At 55.0% G+C, this 17,216-nt stretch overlaps 1 protein-coding gene across 43 annotated transcripts in view; it reads left to right on the top strand.

Annotated features, from left to right (window-relative positions):
• The window catches only part of CELF4 (CUGBP Elav-like family member 4), a 271,724-nt gene extending 254,800 nt beyond the window's left edge, over nucleotides 1-16,924 (top strand). For 8 of the 43 annotated variants that reach the window (XM_059707163.1, XM_059707160.1, XM_059707181.1 and 5 more), the window contains exons 10-13: nucleotides 154-237; nucleotides 4,289-4,372; nucleotides 9,539-9,710; nucleotides 15,468-16,924. In XM_059707163.1, the coding sequence (XP_059563146.1) occupies nucleotides 154-237; nucleotides 4,289-4,372; nucleotides 9,539-9,666 (296 nt within the window). In that variant the 3' untranslated portion in view covers nucleotides 9,667-9,710; nucleotides 15,468-16,924. Of the gene's footprint in view, nucleotides 1-153; nucleotides 238-4,288; nucleotides 4,433-8,781; nucleotides 8,861-9,538; nucleotides 9,711-13,431; nucleotides 13,519-15,467 lie in introns of those variants that run through there. The other 35 variants (XM_059707176.1, XM_059707174.1, XM_059707171.1 and 32 more) reach the window with 10 other exon arrangements.
• Nucleotides 16,925-17,216: the final 292 nt, after the last annotated feature.

Raw genomic sequence — 17,216 nt, 5'->3', positions numbered from 1 at the left:
TGGCTGCACTGAAGTGCACTTTTGACTGGTCTGCTTTTACTGCTCAACACTGAAATGTCTCTTCCTTCTTGCCTCTCACCCTGTCTCTCCGTGTCGCTGTCGTCTCGCTGTCGTCGTGTCTTGCTCTCTTGCCTCTTCTCTTTGGCCCTCCAGCAGCTGCCTACCCTGCTGCCTATGGTCAGATAAGCCAGGCCTTCCCTCAGCCGCCTCCAATGATCCCCCAGCAACAGCGAGAAGGTGAGTCTGCAAGCCGGGCTCCCAGGCCCTTCCCCGTCCCCTTCTCCCCCCAAAGAGGCTGCTCCTGGGTCTTCAGTAGGCGTTTTGTTGGAAAAATGACCATGTTTGTGTGCTGTGTTGAGGTGAGGGAAGAGGGCAGGATTGTGAGACGCGGAGCTCTCCAATGCAGCATGAGGTGGGCTTCTCGGGCAGTTCTGCAAACCCCAGTGGGGAAGGTTAGGAGGGTGGGACCCTGGACGACTTGGGGGCCCAAGAATTCCCCCTCCCCCAGTGGAGAGGAAGGGAAGAAGTAGGGATGCTCACAGCTGGCATGGGGCGGGCGGGGGGGGGGGGCGGGGGGGGGGGGAGTAGGGAAACCTATTGTCAGAAGTTTTACCCTCTGGGTGACCAGGCGAGCCGGATGGGGATAGGGGCCCAAGTGCAGGCCTCTGGGGAGATGGAGATCCTGGAGAGCCACATCCAGAGGCCCTGGTGTGACCAGGGTGGGCCAGGCAAGGCCAGTGGCCAGGGAGGCTGGGACTCATTAAGACCCAGTGTCCTCCCTGGAGACCTACAGGAGCTGGATGAACAAGCCCGCCCTCAGGGCCCCACAAGCTTGGCCTGCACAAGCTCAGTTTGACAGGGTAGGAACACTAACAAGGTCCTGTCCTCCCCACCCCCATGAAAAGGTCACCCTGCCAGCGAGGCCACCACTGCCCAGTAGCCCACATGGCCAGGGGGGTTCACTGGTCTCCAGTGGCCAGCATGAGCTCTTGCCGCACCCACTGCACCAGCACCACTGACTTGTCTGCCCCAGGACAATCCCCTCTGCCCTCCCCTGAGCAGGGGCTGGGCAGGAGGGAGGCCCGCAGCCCCTCCCAGATCTCACCAACTCTGCTTCCAGTGAACCGTCCCACAGCCAGGGATAGTTAGCATGTGTGTCTGCGGTCCAAATCCCTTCAGTCAGACAGGCCCTGAACAGGCCTAGAGCTTGAAGGGCTGAGGCCCTCCATCTGCTCCCTGCCCTGCCCCCACCTCACACTGCACCACCCCATGGGTCTAGCTCTGAACGCCTTCTCATACCTTCTCTCCATCTGTGGGCAGCTTCATCCCCACCGTCACGCCCTGTTCGCTACATCAGATCCTGTGTGGTCAGTCGCCACTGCAGCCTCTCCTCTGGCCTAGGGTCTCCCACGACTGTCCCCCTTCTCCCTGAATAGGGTGACCCAGATGAGCGACCCTGGGGAGCAGGGCATGGGAGGGGTGAGATGTGAACCCGGATGCCTACGGAGCCATGCTGCGTACAGGGGAGGGCCCACGGCGCTGGGGGTGGGGTTGTCGGGGAAGGCTTGGGGGGGGGGGGCACACAGAGGTAGGGACGCAGGCATGCCTGGGAGTGGGTGGGGGGAGGGGGCACAGCAGGAGCAAAGGCATAGGTGTTGCAAAGGGTGAGATGAGCCTGGGGGTGGGGACGATAGGCTGAGGGTGGGTGGAAGCCAGACCGCAGCTGTGTTCAGTGTTGCATGAGGCATGGATGGAAAAGAAAGCTGTGTTCCTCCAGCCCCGGCCTCTTCACAGCATGGCCGCTTCCCCCTGTGCAATGCCCTGGAAGTACCGGGGCACGCTGGTTGCTGGGGGGACCTTCCTTCCAGTCCTTGTCTTTGAGTTGAGCCTGAAAGCCAGCAGATGCCTGAATCCCCAGAGGCTGTCTGTGCCCCAGACAGGCCACGGTTCCCCTCAGGGTTGGCTCCATCCCCGGCTCTGCCAGGGGTGCCGTGTGGTCAGGGACAGGCACTTTCTGTCTCTGGAGCTCCATTTCGCCATTTTGCAGAAGGCTGGGCTGGACCAGATCGGTCTCCAAGTCCTGCTGGTGACGCCATCTGGGTGCTCTAGAACCTGTGAATGAGGGAGTACAGTGCGAGCTCGGGGCAGCTGGAGTAGGGGAGTCTGTAGGCTCCTTGTTGAGGGCTGAGGGGCAGGGGACTGGTGGGGCTCAGCCACACGCCATGCTGATGGAACGCAGTCCACGGGCCTTCCCTCGAAGGCTCCTTGCCTTTTAATGACAACATAACATCCACATAAAGCAGCTTGCAGGACTTGAACTTGGAACATGGGCCCCAAGTTCAAGGCAGGTGTCAGCACTGAGAGGAGAGGGAAGCCCTGAAGAATGGGTCTGGGAGGGGAGAAGGCATGTACTGGGGAACGGGTGGGGGTGGAGGGTGGATAGGTCAGGAGGCGGCAAATGCACCTGCCCCTAGAGAGCACCCCATCTGGCTGGAGAGAACCTCCCAGGCATGAAGGAGAAAGAGCCTCAGAAGGCCGGCCGAGGATGGAGTGTGGACTCAGGGAGCCCTGGCAGGGGGCGGGCGTGGGGAGCATCTGGGTGGGGGTCCTAGAGGAGCTGTGGCTTAGATTAGTCCTTCAAGCTGGTTCCTGCCCCATGGGGACTCACACCTAGCTGGGGACCATCAAGGGTCACACAGCATGAGCCAGCAAACACACATGGTGGGAGGGGACGGGCTAGGAGAGGGTCGCCAGAGCTTGGGGGATCCAGCACCGGAACCCCGGTGCACACTTGCACCAGTTCTGAACAGTTCTGAACGCTGTAACCTGGCCATTTGCCTGGGAAACGGCGGTCCAGGGAAGGGAGTGGGGTCCCAGGAGGTCAGCAGCTCAGAGGGCAGCTGTGGGAGTCAGAGGAGTCTTTGGAAAGAGGAAGGAGGAAGGCGGAAGGTGGGAGGGGAGAGGAAAGGCAGGGAAGGGCAGAGAGTCCAGAGCGAGCTCTTTGCTCCAGGACTGGGCTGTCTGGCCTTGCCCTTCCCAGAGAACCGTGGCCATCGGTTCTGGCCGGGAGAGCCACACAGCCCACATCGGTGCCTTACAGCCTTCACTTTTCTCACGTTAGTTTCCACCAGCTCCCATCAGAACCTCAGCTCGTACACAACTCTGACAAATGCAGCTGTGTCCTTTGCATGTCCTCTGTGGGGTGGAAAGCACTGGAATGACCACACTCTGACAGGTTAAGTCACATGTGCCATGCTATGCTTAAGATGGCAGGAAATAGATGAAGTATCAGAGAGATTTCCATTTCAACGAGTTAAAATTGAGCCTTTGGGTCATTTAAAAAGAGAAAAGTAAATCTTCAGCTATCTGGAAATTTCAGAAATCCTTCAGAGTTTCTGGGGCATTGAGATTTATGACAGATAGGTAGAGAGAGGAGAAAGCACAGACTGGAGGCAGATAGCCTGGGTCTATATCCTGGCTCCACCTCCTACTAGCTGTGTGACTTTTGGTAGGTGACTTAACCTCTCTGGGCCTCAGTTTTCTCATCTGTGAAGTGGGGGGGGGGGGACAAGCTATAGAAGTGGCAGGGCTGTTACTGTAACGAAATGAGGCTCATGGCTAGTCATGGAGCCTGGCTGTGGAGCCCCTCCTGTGCACCTAGCTCACCAGAGGAGGCAGGGTAAATCTTGATTTCTGCCTTTGAGACCAGGGCTGAGTTTGAGAAGGTGGGGCCATTGGGAAGCAGACGGAAAGGAGTGGCTGCAGGCCAGGCTGAGCTCCCACCTCTGGGTGCAGGAGGTGAGACGAAGCTTCCCACCCACTGCACCAGCACCACTGGCGTGCCTGCCCCAGGACAATCCCCTCTGCCCTCCCCTGAGCAGGGGCTGGGCAGGGGGGAGGCCCGCAGCCCCTCCCAGTTCTCCGCACCTCTGCTTCTCCTCAGCACTTGGTTCCCACTGCCATCAGGCCTGTGTTCACACCTTTTACTCCATCCCTCCACCCCTGGAACCCCAGAGTTGCTAGGCAGGTACCCTGTGATAGATCCATTTTGCAGAAAAGGCAACTGAGGCACAGAGAGGTTCAGTGACTTGCCCACGGGCAGACCAGTGAACAGAGCTCAGACCGTGGGCTCAGCAGCCCCCCTTCTTCTTGGATCTTGGATGAGACCCCCCTTCCTAACCTCGCCCACCCCTCCCTGCTGCCGCTGCCTAACTCGCTCACCTCTCCTCTGTCTCTCTCTTCCCCCACCCCGCCATCCCTCCTCCCCCGCCCCCTCCCCTCACCGCAGGGCCCGAGGGCTGTAACCTGTTCATCTACCATCTGCCCCAGGAGTTTGGGGATGCTGAGCTGATGCAGATGTTCCTCCCTTTCGGTAATGTCATCTCCTCGAAAGTGTTTGTGGATCGGGCGACTAACCAAAGTAAATGCTTTGGTGGGTAAAGATAACAAACCAACTAGCTTCACCTAGGACAGGGCGGTGCTCGCACCAATTTACCGCAACTGCTTTAACCTCCCCTCACACAGCTCCCCACCCCACCAGGTGCCCCCTAGGGCCCAGCCTCCATCCACCTCCTCTCACTCTTCTTCTCTCTTCTACTTTTGGCTTCTTGGCTTTCCCTGCCCACCTCTCCTCCAGCTCCCCATCCTCCCCTTCCCTGTCCAAGAGCTAGGTTCCCCTCCCTGCTAGGAGTCCCAGTTCCCACCCACTGAGAAGGGGGAGGAGCCACCTTGGGCTAGGGTGGGAGGGGGCAGCCAGCAGAGCACGCCACCAACACCCATTTTCTCCCGCCCCCCCCCCCCCCCCCCCCGCCCCCAGCCCTTCACCTCTCACCATCAGAGTGGCCCCTGGATGAAAGCTGAGCCTGATCCTTGGCGGGGCTCTGCCTAGCTGAGGCCCCACCCGCCTCCCCTTGGCTTCCTCCCGTCCACCTCTCTGTCCCCCCCTCCCCCTTCTCTGTCTACCCTGCTCTTTGCTCCCCTCCTGCCATCCAGTGAACTCTCCTTCCCCCGCCCACCCTCTCAGATCACCAGGCCACACTGTTGAGGAGTCAGGAAGAGGAAAGTGGTCCCTGCCTCAGGAAGCCTCAGGTCTGAGCTTAGATGAAAACCACACCTACTCAACAGCAGTGAACTCTGCAAGGCACCTAGGGATGGAGTGCTGAGAAAGGCAGGTGGATGGCAGTAACGGAAGGGGAGGGAGTTCCAGGCAGGGAGGATGCTGGAGGCTTGGGGAGAAAGGAGGGTTCAGGGGAGACCATCTGTGAGGGCGGGTCTGTGCTGGGGAGGGCTTGGCCCTTCGGGATGAGGCTGTTCCAGGTGGTGTGGTAGGCAGTGGGGGATGGTGGTAGGTCCTTGAGCTGAAAGTAATAGAAAGAAGATACAGCTTTCAGGAAAGTTGCCTGGTGGCAGGGTGTTAGGTGGAGGAGGGAGGACTGGGCAGGATCTTGGAGTCTGGTTGTCGGGTAAAATATAGGGTGCCCAGTTATGTTGGAATTTCAGATAAACAATGGATGCATTTTTTAGTATAAGTATGTCCCAAATGTTACCTTCAATGTGGCCCATGCAATATTTGAGATATATGTATGCTAAACAAGTGTTCACTGTTTATCTGAAAGTCCAACTCAACTGGGCATCCTGTGTTTTGATTGGCTTCAGACATGAAGTCCCACTTCATCCTCACACCTCTCCCCTCCCCTCCTCCTCTCCCACCTGCATCAGCCCTTCCTCTGGGGCCAGAGCCACTCAATGGTTCACCAAGGACTGAGGAGTCCAGCCCCCAGAGAGCCCAGGTCGTAGCCGGGGGCAGGGGTGGTGGAGGGAGAAGGTCTGAGTATAGAAGCATCAGGAAGAGCATGTTAAGGAAATTCCAGTTTGGAGACCAACTTGCCAGAACCATGACGGGCCTGAGGTTTAGGGCGCGTGCTCCAGACAGTCAGGATCTGGGCTCCACTGTCCCCTCCCCTGGAGCCTGTGGTACTTCAGTGCATGGAGCTGCCTTCGCAGCTCATTTCTCTTTGGGCGCTGGGAAAGCTAAGCCAGAGAGAAAGGCAGGGCTGCTTCTCTCCACGGCATGACAGTGTTGCTTCTGACGCATTGCCGTCATGTGTGTAAGAACCCGAGAGCCTCACCTTTGCCCTGTAGTTGGCCTCAGGCGTTGCATGGACCCTAGAACACTGCCAGGAGCCCACAGAGTGCTGGCACCTGGGATGGAGCTGCTTGGTCTCCAGCCAAACCCTTGGTCACTTGCTCCGTCCCTGGCTGTCCCTGACATCCGTCCGAGCAACCCAGCTTTTCCAAGGACTTCCTTAGTCTGCCCAACCACTCCCCTGGCCATGAGCCATTTAAATTCTCCAGGACCAAGGGTTTTCCCCCTGCTTTTTAAAAAATCTTCTGAATACCTCTGCTCTGGCTCTCTCCTCTCTTCCTGAGCGAGCCTCCAGCACTAACATCTTCCACCGCCTGAAAAAGGACAGTCTCCTGCCAGGCCTGCCAGGGCTCCGGTTCACGCTCGAGCCTTCTGCCTGGCTCTCCGAGGCCTTTTGTGTGAGCACCAGCCCGGCACTCACTCAGGGCAGTCATTTCACTCTCGGAAGCGGCAGTGTCCTCATGTGTGAAATAGGACTCCAGCAGTCAGCCCTCCGGGAGGCTCTGAGGTCACATGGGATGGTGTGTGTGAGGGGCTCAGCCAGAGAGGACCCTCAAGAAGTGCTAGATCTCTTTCTGTTCCCCCAAAGAGGGGGCCATTTTGTTGTAAATGTGGTCCTATGTTCCGTGAACCCCTCAAAGGCCCCCCTCGCATTTTATAAGCATAAACAGAATCTTCCAGAGGCTTTTTTTGGTGAGCAATGGGCAGCACACATGGTTGCTAAGTCCAAAGAAGGGCCTGGGGGGGAGGGGCACCAAGGTCTGGGAGGCAGGAACTTTCTTGGGGGCGGGGGGTGGGAAGGGACTCGGAGAGAAGGAAGGCAGTAACCCTGGGAGATGGTGCCCAGAGCCCTGCCAGTGGGGGACTACCTCCCTTCCCAGGCTGCTGGCCAGTTAACAAAATTAGTTGAGGAAGAAAAGTCCCCTCAAGCCTGGTGTCCTCCCCAACCCTGGGGCTTCTGGAGACACCAGAGTCTCCCACAAAAGCTGAGCTTTCCTCCTGCAGGGCCCCGCTGCCCCTTCTCCCCCGCTCGGTGGCTGTCCCTCCCTTCACACCACAGCCCTCCAGCCCCTTTTATCTCTCTCAGCCACCAGTGCAGGTGGCCAGGTAGAGCCAGAGCTGGTGGTGCTGGGGGCCCAGCAGAGGAGGGAGGGGTGTAGCTGTCACCCACAGCGAGGCTCTCTTGTCCCCACAGGTAGAGAGGCTTTGGTAGTCGTAGTCCGTAGTCGTAGTCCGTAGTCGTAGTCCGGGGACAGCAGTGTAACAGACACACAATTCACACATCTGCTCTGCTAACAACTAGACCAGCCTTCAGACATCTAGGTTGGTGGGGAGGGGATGGGTCCTGAGGGGATGAGATGAGAAGGTGGAAGGATTATTCACACTAATCTTCAACTATGGATAATCCCAAATCTCTCCTATCTACTCTGGCATATAGACTTTTACAGACTTTGGTCGTGTTGTGTTGCGTTTGCGTTGGGACCGGCTCTAACCAGTTCCATCTGAGCTCACGTGCCCCTGCGGGTGAGAGCACTCGCTCGCTCCCACATACACCCTCCCCATCTTCCATGGTACTTGGCTGCAAGAGCAGATGTGAGCAAACACAGGAAGTGTCTGGGGCAAGGGAAAAAGGGCAAAACAGCCACTACCAGGAGAGCGAGGGGGGGACCGCAGGCAGGTGGGAGGAACCAGGGACAATTAACCAAGAAGGCAGCTTCTGCTTCAGTGTGTCTGTACATCTACCCATTATGTCTCATACTATTTGGGGACAAGCCCCCAAATGAAGCAGGTTTGCAGGATGGCCTGGGAACTTCACCACGCTTAGTTTTCATGCATTTTGTAGGGAGATTTTACAGGAGAAAGGGCCTCTAAGTCAAATTCCAGGAAATACTAGGTTAAACAAAGAGATAAAGGTTTACTTATTGGAGAATTTGGGGTGGGAGGGGAGGCTTTTATTTGTTAATGAGCCTTGAACTGCCCCAGAGGGGCCTGGCTGTACAGCTAGGAGGCCACAGAAAGCCCCTTTCAAGGAGGCCTGTTAGGGCCGTTCTGGGAAATGTTGATGTAACTCGCAGTAGATGCACTCAAAGTTGCAAAAAGGTGACTTCTAACTGGACTTTGGAACCTGATCCATCTGGGAACTTGGTGTTTCAGAGGTGACTGGGAGCCATGGATGGTTCTGTACCTCGTCCTGGGATGTTGGGGGCGGGCGGGGGAAGAAGGGGTAAAAGCACTTCTGCAGGCTCTCCATTGATTTTTGCTGAGAGTGTTAATTTGTACTGTTATTGTTATAATACTATTATTATTGTTACGGGGGGTTCCTAGGGGACACGTCAGCTGCTTAGTCCAGGCCAAGAGCACTTGCTCTCAGGGCTTGGAATTTTACAAAATGAAAGGGAGATGCCCGCAGCCCCTGGGGCGAGGTGGTGGGTTCATGGAAGAGGGTCTGGACTGAACCCCGGTGTCCACCAGGAGCCCGGCCAGGCCCGGGAGGGGGGGGAGGGGCCGCGAGGACTGCCAGCCTCTGCCCTCCCCTGTGGCCGGGCGGCACTCGCGAAGGGGGTGGCCCCAAACGGCGGCCGAGTTTTCTCCGTGGTGCCTCCCTCCCTCCCCCTCGCACTCCTCTCTCTCCCCAGGCCGGCACCCTGTGCCCTCCCGCTGCCAGGCCCCCTCCTGTCAGGGAGGACAGTGTCCAATAAACTCCTCCGCCCGCAGGTGTGTCCGCCTCTCCCGCCGCAGGAGAGGGCCGAGGTGCGGGGCCGGCCGGGGTGGGGGGCGGGCGCCTGTCCGAGCCTCGCTGCGCCGCGGGCTCCCCGCTCGTGGGAGAGGGCGCCGCCCGTAGCCGAGGTGGAGCCGGGGAGACCCTGCCGGGCCCCGCTGGTTGGCGAGGCCCGGAGCCTCGGAAGCGCCCACCCCGGGAGGGACCACGGGCTCGCGGGCTGGAGGGGGGTGAGGCCGGCCCGGGCGGGTCCCAGGGGGAGGAGCCTCGTGCCCCGCCCCGGCCCAAGGGGGAGCCTCTAGCCCCGCCCCTGTCCGGAGGGGGAGGAGACTCTAGCCCCGTCCTTGTCCAGAGGGGTGGGGCCTCTAGCCCCGCCCCTTACCCCGAAGGGAGGAGCCTCTAGCCCGCCCCTGTCTGGAGGGGGAGGAGACTCTAGCCCCGTCCTTGTCCAGAGGGGTGGGGCCTCTAGCCCCGCCCCTTACCCCGAAGGGAGGAGCCTCTAGCCCCGCCCCTTGCCTGGAGGGGGAGGAGACTATCGCGGGGCGGGAGTGCAGGGAGGGGCCGCCATCGGCCGGCCCGCCCCGCCCCGCCCTCGCCCGGACTTCTCCCCACCGACCCCTCCGGCCCGGGCGGCCCAGTGGAAACCCAGGCCCTCGTCCCTCGTGTCTCGCCAGGCTTCGTGAGTTTCGACAACCCGGCCAGCGCGCAGACCGCCATCCAGGCCATGAACGGCTTCCAGATCGGCATGAAGAGGCTCAAGGTGCAGCTGAAGCGGCCCAAAGACGCCAATCGCCCGTACTGAGCGCCGCCGGGAGCGTCCCCCGGGGGAGACCAGGACTCGCACAGGTAACCCGGGACCGCCGGGGCGCGGGGCCGGGGGGGGGGGGGGGGGCGGGGGGGGGTTCGGGAGGGAACACCGGACGGACCCGCCGCCTCCCCGACCTCCGTGGCCTGGACCCGCTGCGCCCGTCTGGACTTGCTCCTTGCCGGGCTCCTAGGGGCCAGGCGCAGAGCAGTGGTCACCCCGAGAAACAGTCATGGCCATCCCCCTGACGCAGAGCCAACTGAGCGAAGTGAGGGGACCGTTCTGAGAAGTGGGGGGGCCCTGGGCCTGCGCCCCTGTTTGCCACATGGCACGCTCAGGGCTGGGAGCGTTTAGGGCGCAGAGTAGGTCCTGTGGGGAGCTGTAGCCCTCTGTGGGGCCTCCCTGGCTCCCCCTCCCCCAGCTCTCCTGCCTGGACACTTGATCCCCTCCCCCCTCCAATTCCCCATAGCTCAGCCTGGAGAAGAGGAACAGGACTTTTCAAAGGGAACTTTGCAAAACCGGAGAGGACAGAAGCTGAGGATAGTGATGCTGTACCCCAGGCCATTTCCCTGCCTGCTGTACGAGGCCAGGATGGGTGGGCAGTCGTCACCCTTTCTGCCCAGTCTGGGTCCTGCCTTGAGCTGGAGACACCGTGGGCCACTCCTCTAATGGGCCACCTGTGCCCCTGAGTGAAGCGGCTGCCTGGGAAAGTGGGGAGGGGGGAGCTATGCCAGGACATCCAGAGTCCCCCTTCAGCCTGCTTGCCCATGGCTGTGAGCCCCTGCAGGGTCCGCGCACTTCTCAGGCCAGAGACAGGCTGTGCAGCCCGCTTCCCCTCATCCCTTTGGCAGTGCTGTGCCCCCAGTGAGACCAGCCAAGAGTCCTTGTCCGAAGCGGGGGAGAGAGACAGTAAACAATGACATATGATCAGAGTAAATTCCATAGTGCGTCAGAATTGTTGGCCACGGTTAAATCAGGCTAGGCCATCTACCAGAGAGAGTGACATTCAAGTGGAGACTCCAAGAAAGGGAGGCAGGGTCTGAAGGAGTTTCTCCAGGAATCTAAGAGGAAGAAAACAGAGACAGGAAGAATGGGCGAAATTGTGGGCAAGGCCAGGTCTACAGCCAGAACCTCAAGTCCCTGTCCCACTAAGTTCACAATAGGAGCTGGACCCCAAGCTGAGGTGGTTCTGGGTTGGAGGACACTGAGCATCGTGTCTGACTCCAGTGGGAGTCCTGTCCCTCCTGCATCCTGGGCTCCTGCACAGGGTCTGCTCTGAGTGTTGGGACACGGGTGCTTTGGGTCTGGCTTGCATGGGGCTGGCCTTCCCTGGCTAGAGCCCCGCTGTGCTTAGGGCCAGCATCCAAATGGCTGTGGCCTGGCCATCATTTCCTCACCTCAGTCATGAGCTGGAGCCTCCCTGGCCCGATTCAAGCTCCCCCATGCTGGCCAGTGACCCTGTGCAGCCACAGGGCTGCGCTCTCAGAGGCTCTTCAGGAGGGCACCCGGGAAGTCCCCCAGCAGGCAGACAGCCTGTTCCCTCGTGAAGAGAGCAGTTGGCCCCTTAGGGATTGAATGAGTGTGTGTCTGTGTGTCGGGGCCAAGCGTGTGTGAGATGTGAGTGTATGAGAAAGTTCCCTGGATTGAGCTTGAAGGAGGAGGGTCTGTGTGACATGCAGGTTTGGATCCCCAGCACCTAGGACAGTGCCAGGCACTGAAGGGCAGTTGGAGGAAAGCTGGGGGCAGGAGCAGAGCGGAGTCTGAGGAGTGGGTACCTTTCAGTGCTCAGGACCAGGGGGTAGGGGGAAAGAGAGGTCTCCAGGGGACCCCTTAGTTGTTCTTGCATAGCCCACACCTGATGGCTGCCCTCCTCCATTCTGAGGCCTCTCCTCCCACCCAAAGGGACCTGCCAGTTAGATATCCTGGGTGGGTCTCAGGGCTGTCTTCCGGAAGCGGGTATGTCCGGACTTGGAGGTTATGCAATGGGCCCTGGTATATGTGAGCAAGAATCCAGGTTGGCCGGGCAGGGGCTTGGATGGAAGAGGGGCTGGGAGTTGTTCTGTGAAGGCAGAGCTGGAGCTGGGTTTGGGCTTAAAATAGTCATCTCTCAGCTGCTTTGCAGCTTGTCCACACTGACATTTCACGATCCCAAGCTTCTCTTCCGCCTTCCCTTGAAGGAAAACAAAGCTGAAAGTGGAAGTCAGCTGGGCTGCGTGTAGAAGCCTGGTGGGTGGGGAACCCTGCAGATAAACCTGATGCTTGAGTACCAAAGGGGAGGGGGCTGGGGAGCAAGGTCAAGGGTAACCATGACAAGGGATAGAACTGGGGACCCCACCCTGGGCCAGCATCCCTGGGTGGGGGCAAAGGACCGTGAAATGGTGAGGAAACAACTCAAAGCGAAGAGAAGGGAATCCAGCCTCAGACACCTAGGGCTCTGCCCGTAAAGAAGGCAGGCCAGGGCTGTGCGATGGTCAGCCAGCAAGGTTGTACAGGGAGGGCTGAGGTTGTAAAGGGATGGAGAAGGAGGAGGGGGATTAGGGGAGGTCAGCAGAGCGAAAGTGACAGCAGCAGAGAGAGATCTGGGGCCACAGCACTCCCTTTCTGGGGGACTGTCCTTGTATCACCTGCCCTGCAGGGCGCCCTGCAGTCTTCTGCCCAGCCTTATCCTGCTGCAGCTGCAGAGCCTCCTAAAGGCTCCCTGTGCCCAGAGCAGCCTCCCTTTGGCCACATGGGCCTTCCAGGGAGCAAAGCTCAGGGTGGGAGGTGATCGGGACATGATTAGTGCCAGGGCATGTGTATAGATTTCTAGGAACGTTGATGTGATTTCCTCTAAACTGAAAATTCAGGGTATTCCTGTTCTGAGGAAAGAGGGTTGAGGCAGAGCGGAAGGGGACAGGATTATAACATCATGCAGTGGGTTCGCTTGTAGTGGAGGCTCCCTTCCCTGGGGACGGGGGCCCAGGTGGGACCCGAAGGGTGGGAGGGCCGAGTTGCTGCCAGTGTGGACTGTACTGTGGCAGCAAAGGATCTCATGGATGGACCTCATGGGTCCAACAGCCACCTTAGCCAGCCTCTGACCTACCTGGCCATCAGGTCACCTGATAGGCTCCCCCTGCTGGTCCACAGGCTGAAGCCACAGGAGGCTGGGGAGGTGAGGAGAGCCCGGGACCTGGGGGAGAGAGAAAGAATCAAGGGTGATAGAAAGCAGAAACGTGCTGCCGAGCTGCTTGCCAGCCAAGGTGGTTTTAAGGGGCTGTTTTATTTTTTTCTGGCCCCCTCGCCAAACTGCCCCCGCCCCCACCCCCCTTCCCAACGCATGATGGATGCCCTCAGTGGCCCTGTGTGAGGTCCTGCTGCTGTTCACAGTGTCCCATGTGTCTGCATAAACAACCGTGCGTGTATGTGTGTGTGTTGATGTGCCCATGTCGTCCGTCTGCCGCTTCCTCCATCCTTTGAGTTCTTTTCAGTTCTCTTATGATTTGACTGCTGTTCTCTCATCTGAGCTGTTAGATTGACGCTGTGGTCTGGTGCTGTATAAATATTTTTCCTTTTAATTTTGTTTTAACTTCTTCCTTGCCCTCCTTCACCCTCCACCCAACTCTCCCTGCCCTCCCACACTCCCCCTACCCCACCCGCCCTGCCCCACTTCTTCCTTCCCCCTTACCCACACTCTTGTCCTCTCTCTCTCTCTCCATATATAAATATATATATATAAATCTTTTCTTCTTTTGTCATTCAATCAAATTCCAACAACCCAACCAGAGCCAGTCAAATCCACCACAGTCTCGCGCTGAGCTAGGAATAAAGTTCACGTAATCACATGAGAGTGGAGAAAACAGTCCCCCATCCGTAAGTTCAAATCAACTCAAAGTTCACAGTGTGACATGATGGCGTCATGTAACAAGGCTAAGAATCGGTTGCATGACAATTGCCGTCAAGTTTCGTGGAGGTGCTGTGATTGGAGCGTTTTTCTTGGATGTTGTATCAGTTGATGATTGGCCAGTCATGATCACACGTGCATTCTCTTGACTTTTGTGCTGCCACGATCTTTTTTGCTGTGCTCATTTTTGTTTCGTTCTTGGTGCTTGCAGTGGTTTTACTTTCTGTTGTTTGGTTTTTCTTGTTCAGCGTTTTTTATGCTTCTCTAGATGTCACATAGAGAAAAAAACAAAACAAAAGCACAAAAAAATTAGTAAAAATAAAGATGAATTCCTGAATTATCGAACATGGGATCATTTAACTGTGCAAACCATTATCTTTTTCTTAAAAAAAAAAAATAAGGAAAACATCTTAAAAATATGCGTGGTTGATTTACTTGCACTTGAAAATATTGTGATTTTATTTTTTTCTAGAAATTTGGGGGCCTTTTTCAATTGACACTTTCCCTGGGTCTGGTCTTTTTCCAGTTAGGCCATTTTAAATCTCACTTCAAAAGGAAAACCAAAAAAAAAAAAAAAAAAAAAATCTCTATAGTAACAGAATGATAAAAAAAAAAATTCTAAACCAAAAAACTAGAGTACAAAGCCAGAGGCCTCTGAGAGAGAGCCTGTTAACAATTTTAAGGTTTGTATTTTAGCCACTTCTGCTAAATTAAATGTGGGCAGGGGACCCGGGGGCCCGGGGTGTCGGGAGGGCTTTTTGGTTGGTTTTGAAAAAGCAAAATGCACCTTTTTGTTTACAACTGAAAAAGGGTCCTTGACAAGTGTTTTTTAATTTTATTATTATTTTATTTGGTGTTGTAATTGTTTAGACTGCTGTGTACGGTTTGCTGTTTGTTGAATCAACAGTGTGAAAACCTGCCAGCATGGATTGATATACGCATGACGTGGGCCCCTCCACCGGGGGCTTTGCAGTTCTAACTCTCTTGGTGTAACCAGTCACCCCCATGTATAAGTGGAAGCTGCTTGCTAGAATGGAGATGAGTCTCATTTGTTAATTCACGGTGATTAAGCATTCTCCTTCTGATTCTAGTCAGATCATGATTTTTTTCTTAAAAGCAAAACAAAACGCCAAAAAGCCACCATTCAAAACGAAATCAAGAACTGAGTTATGTTTGATGATTAAATCCGCTCTAACTTCTTTTAGGTTCTCCCATCCACCCCTTGAAGATCTGAATTTCCTCTAAATTCCCTGGCATGTATGAGAAAAACATTAAGTGTGTGTATATGTGTGTATCTATGCATATACATACACACATATTCATGTATATCCACATATGTGCAGGTGAATATATTCTACACATATATCCAGATATACATATATATATACACGTAGCCTCGCAAATAGTTACTGACCTTGGGAAAGGAGTGGTTGGTGGAAACTGGGCAAGGATTCAGCAAAATTCATGTCATGGATCTTTCTGCCTTTTCCTCAAGTCGGGGAGGAGTGGGGCTGGGCTGCTAGATTGTGCTATCTTGTTTGCTAGGCTTCTGTATACATATTGTATCTGGGATAGATCCCTCAGAGATCAGTTTAATTATGAATTCATATCCCACAGTCCCAAATTCATCCCTTAGACTGAGCCCTCCCCCAATCTAGAACTCTGAAGGAACCTGAATCAAGACCCCTTCCCACAACCTTCACGACTAGACCTCTCAGTGGTTTCTTGCTCTGAAGAGAAGAGTCAATTTCTTCTTTATGTATCATGATCATGACTAATTCTCATCCTGGTCCTTCCCTCCCTCCTGCCACCCCCAGAACCCCCCTCCCCCCCCGCCCCAGGCAGGCTCCTTTTGGTGTTTGGATGCATTTTGTGTTTCCTCTCTGTGCTTAATCAGCCCTGATTTTCTTCATTTTAGGGCAGGATGCTGAACGGGCTACATTAAAAAACAAACCTCTCTCTCTCTCTATTTATAAATGAGAACTGTTGGATGACACCTTTGACATATCAGCCAATACCAAGCAAGCTGAGGACTCCAGACACTCTGTGACTGTAACATTTCTTCAAGGGAAGTATAGCGTCTATGGAGTTCAGAGGGCACGTGTTTGGGGAAAATACATATGACATAAAGAAGAAGAAGATGAAGAAAAATTGAGAAAAAAAAACATACAAAAAAGGCAACTTTTAAAACAAAATAACTTGAGACCAGATGGGGAGGCTGAAGGGCTGGGAACTGGAAAGAGACGCTGCGCTGCTTACCGATCCCCGGGGCTTTCCAGCCCGTGGGCGCCTGCGGCAGGCTGGGGCGAGCGGTGTGCGGGGCCTGGTCCCCAGGGGCGGCTGGGAGGCCGCCGGAGCATCTCTATCTGTCATTCCTTTAGCTATTTAGGGACCAAAGGACCAAACTTTTTATTGCAGATGTGTAGCTCTATGTCAAACACAGGGGGAACGGAGGAGCACCTCCTTCCTGCCTCCTGGCTGTTCTCGAAACAGCTTAGAGCGATTCTATGAAAAATGTAAGAAAAAAGTTAAAAAAAAACACAAAAAACACAAAAACACAAAAAAAGGAAAAATAATGCTTAAATGCTTTTAAAACAGCAAGATAATAGTTCTTTGATACTTCGAGAGGCGCTTTGATTACCCTCATTCAAGTCTTAGACACTTTCCTATGGTTTTCTGTATTATATGTCTGGATGGAGCTGTTAAGAGGAACAAATTGGTGGATATTTGGGGAAAGCAGCAAAAATATTAAAGCTCCTTAACTGTAAAGTGTGAGAAAACGAGGGGAAAAAAGGGACTCACAAGGCAAGAGAATTGTTGTGAAAAGTCTGTAAATGCTTCTAACTCTTCCCCCTCTTACAAACATAATAGTTGTACAGAATTTTAAAAAGGAGAAGTTTAAAATACCTATATAATAGAAGAAAAATTAGAGGAAAGCAAAAAATAAAAAAAATAATAAAAAAGGAAAAAAAAACTTATAGAAGTTAGCATTACTGCTAAAATCCCAGATGTTGTAGGACTGTACTTTTGTAGAGTTTAGACTGAGCATCAATCCCTTCTCCCCGCGAGTGAGTGCTGTCCGATGACGACACCATTGACCCCGAGGGCCAGGCCGATGGCCCAGACCTGCGGGCTCCTGGCTGCCCACCGCCCGGAGGCCGCGCCAGGGCAGGAAGGCCCAGCCGCCCTCACCTCGCTTCGCCGGAGCTGTGCGCTCGTCGCTCTCCGAAAGCCCTGGACCTTCGCTTCACTCGCCTTCCATGCTTGCTCCAGAGACTTTCCGGGCAAGGGGACCTGGGAACTTTCATCTTAAAACAACTAAACAACACACACACACACACACACACACACACACACACACACATACACACAAAACCTTAAACAAGAGAGAGAAAAAAAAACAATCTTTGAAGAATTTCTGAAACTGTTTACAAGGAATTTTGAAAAACAGGGATGTTTAAATGATGCCGGCTCTGTTTTTCTGTAAATAAATTTGCATATTTTGTAGGACTTTTAATTGTAATGATAGAGAAAAAAACAAGGAAAACTATTTAATGAAAGCACGATATTTATCTTTGGTAAATGACTTTAGAGCAGTTAAAAAAAGACATTGCTTAAAAAAAACTCAGAATCAGAAAAGCGCTGATTTATTTAAGAACGCGTATAT

The sequence above is a fragment of the Myotis daubentonii genome, chromosome 8 (genome assembly GCF_963259705.1).
Source record: "Myotis daubentonii chromosome 8, mMyoDau2.1, whole genome shotgun sequence".
Classification (NCBI taxonomy): Eukaryota; Metazoa; Chordata; class Mammalia; order Chiroptera; family Vespertilionidae; genus Myotis; species Myotis daubentonii.
The sequence above is the reverse complement of the archived record's forward strand: the minus strand, read 5'-3'. Positions and strand labels throughout refer to the sequence as shown.